Source organism: Camellia sinensis, chromosome 2 (assembly GCF_055761805.1).
Source record: "Camellia sinensis isolate YWXY chromosome 2, ASM5576180v1, whole genome shotgun sequence".
In the NCBI taxonomy this organism is placed as follows: Eukaryota; Viridiplantae; Streptophyta; class Magnoliopsida; order Ericales; family Theaceae; genus Camellia; species Camellia sinensis.
In genome coordinates, this window is record NC_138962.1 from 45,422,746 (window position 1) to 45,426,072 (window position 3,327).

The following is a 3,327-nucleotide window of genomic DNA, read 5'->3' on the forward strand; positions in this document are numbered from 1 at the left end:
AAGACGGAGGCAAGAAGAAGAGACCGGCGGCAGAGTAGAGAAGGGATGTCGGTTTTTTTTTTTTTTTTTTTTTTTTTTTTTTTTTTTGGGGATGTAAAAGTGTGATCGGGGTTGATCCCCTGATATGAATAAAATGACAAGATTGTGAAAAGTTGGTAGTGTTATTTTGTTTAATAAGAAAAATAAAATAAAAGAAAGCAATTGATAAAGAAAATAGAGAAAAATAGTTGTGGATGGGTGATAAGAAAACCAGCAGTGTGATTTTTTTTTTTTTTTTTTTTTTTTTTTTATTATTATTTTTTTTTTTGTGGAATATAAAAAAAAATAATAATAAGAGAATGGAAAAAACGGGGATGCTCACTAACCAGGAGAGGGAAAAATATATTATAATAAAAATATATATATATATATATATATTAAAATAAATGGAAAAGGTGAAAGAACGTGGGTTTGCTTGAGTGGTGTCTGGTCTTGAAGTATGGTATGTATATATATAATATATATGAAACTTCGAAGAGAGAGAGAGGGAATATAGAATTAAAGTGGGTGATGGAAACAATGATGGTGGGGGACAAAAAGAGAGAGAGAGAGGGAATATACCAGATAGAGAGAGAGGGATAGTGGGTCTGTTTGTGAGTCCGTCCCTCCCCCATACGCACATGCGCACCACCTTAAAAAACAGCAGAATCAAGACCAGCATGGTTGATGATTTCGGACTCACTCATCTTAAGAGCTTGAGGCATCCAGTGGAGGAAGGTAATGTAAGTCCAGCAATTGAGATTAACAAACTTTCCCACAAAGTTTCGGTGCTTGGGACTGGTTCTGCCCCCACTAATGTACAACTTGGGAAAGTAAACTCTGTCATTGATGGGTTGAATCCGAAGCAGAGCAAAGGCCAACAAGAAGGCAAAAGTACCGAGTATGTTGATGAATGCAGAGACCCCAATATCCTCAAGAGTTGCCATAGACAAACAAAGCAGAGAAGAGGACTGGCATTGCCACCAACACTGCCACCTTTAACAGTGGTGGCTTCCAAGAAGGGAACTGAAACAAGTGACAGCTCTGAGGATTCTGAATCAGATGAAGATGAGGCCCCAGCAACCAAAGTTGTCTCGTTAAAAAGGCCATCTTCTGCAGCTGAAACAAAGAAGGCAGAGGGAAGGAGCCTGTTGCTGTCCCGCAAAAAGTGGAGGAAGTGGAGGACACGAGTGAGTCATGCACTGATGACTCGTCAGATGAGGAAGATGATAAGAAGACCTCCCAAGCCAAGAAGTTGCCATCAACTGCTGGTAGCAAAGTTTTTGTTCCGTTTGTCAAGAAGAAAGAGGAATCAAGTGATAGTTCAGAAGAATCCTCGGATGATGAAGATGATAACATGTAAATTTAGCTGCCATGGTCATGAGGGAGAGGGATCATGTCTGATGCAGAGGATCCGGCGGGCGGTCAAGGCAAGGTTGCCGCCCGCCGGAAGGCGGAGAACACCGAGAACACCAAGATCTTTAACTTTGCTCTGATACCATGTAAGAATTTATGGATTATTGATTGATGTATTACAAGATTGATAAATTACAATTCCTATACAATCTATATATAGAAGAAAATGTGGTAGTAGGTGTAGTGGAGGTGATAGTGGGTTAGGTGAAGTGGAGTGTGTGGTGAAGTGGAGGTAGGTGAAGTGGAGTGTGTAGTGGAGTAGGTGAAGGTAAAGATGGGAAATTCTAACAAGATGGAATTTAGGAACAGCTATGAGGGAATGAAAGTATTTGTCATATATATATCAATCTTACCTTATATAATTTATAGTCTTTACTCTCTTCCTATTTTTTTTTTTTTTTTTGATCGGCAAATGAAACTTTATTGATGAACACATACGTAATACATCAACAAAGAGGAGCTAGGAGCTAGACGGAGCTCCAACCTCCTCGTTGGTGAGAAACCAACGGAAAGACAGAGAACAAAACCAAAAGAAACTGACCAGCTAAATCTGCTACAGGGGAAATCTGCTACAGCTAGATGAAACAATGAACACTGAGTCTGCTTACAGAGGAACTGCACCCAAATGAAACTATCTACAAACGGAGCTAACAACGCTGAATCTGCTTACAGAGCTGCACCCAGGAAGGCCCACTTCAGAGAACAGCGGACAGCCATTACACAGAATCTGCTTACAGATTTGTCTGCTAATTGACGCACTGCCTGATCTGATGTAGGTTTGAGACAAGGTCATGGACTGAGTAATCGACCCTGAAGGACCACTTCACCCACAGAGCAATCTGCAGTTTCAACCTCTCACTTAGGCCTGCAAAATCTGGAGTAACCCCCTTAAATCTGCACTCGTTTCTTAACTTCCAAACAGACCACATCACTAGTGCTGGAACAGCCTGCCAAGCTTTGTGAACCCAAGACTTCGCTTTACTCCCAGACCAGCATTGGAGCAAACCCTCAACAGAACCAGGGATGACCCAATGCTGATCCCACCAACTAGCCATGGCTGCCCAACACTTCCAAACCTGTGGGCAAAACAACAGCACATGCTCCAACGACTCCACAACAGATTGACAAAAAACACACTGGGTCTCTGCATTGGGAGGGAGAGCCCCAATCCTCTGAAGGAAGAAAGAAGTCTTAATGCGGCCTCTCCAAGCAAGCCAGCATAGGAACTGCATCTTGGGAGGTGCCAGACTTACCCACACCCCAGCTGGCACTCTCAATTCAGGTGCCAGGCTTACTCTCTTCCTATTTGTATATATGCAATGTATTCAATTCTATTTAATTCAATATATATTTTTTTTTGTTTGAATTAACTGTACTCTCTTGCAGGTGATTTTGTGTAATATCAATTTGAATCAACAAGTAGATGCCTAAGACCTTTGGGTCTATAGCTTATGATAAAATGCTAGGTGCTCAATAGGGCCCTGTATGAATAGTGTGGAGAACAAAGATACCTATTAAAATGCAGATTTTTTTGTTGGATGGCTTAATTGTACAAAATAGCAATTTATGTGTTATAACATACGAATGCTAGAGCGCTTGACAATGTATTTGGAATATATGTTGCCTTTTTCATTTTTTCTTTTTCTTTTTTTGTAGTAATTCAGGTTAAGAGACAAATACAAAAACTACCATTCATAGATTATAGTAAACTACAAACTCTTGTTTTTAAACTTTTAACAAACAAAATAATTAATTACAACAAAAATTAAAAAACAATAGATTTCTCCGATTCATAGTGGGCATTTGTATTGGCACTAGCTTGCATGCTTTGCACGCAACCAACCTCAATAGTTATTTTTTAAAGAGGGGTTTAGTCAAATTCTCTCATAATAA

At 39.8% G+C, this 3,327-nt stretch overlaps 1 protein-coding gene across 1 annotated transcript; it reads right to left on the reverse strand.

The window, feature by feature from the left end:
* Positions 1–2,180: 2,180 nt before the first annotated feature.
* Positions 2,181–2,666, reverse strand: LOC145813439 (uncharacterized). Its single transcript, XM_082908867.1, has one exon. The coding sequence runs from the start codon at positions 2,664–2,666 to the stop codon at positions 2,181–2,183; it is 486 nt and encodes a 161-aa protein (XP_082764993.1).
* Positions 2,667–3,327: the final 661 nt, after the last annotated feature.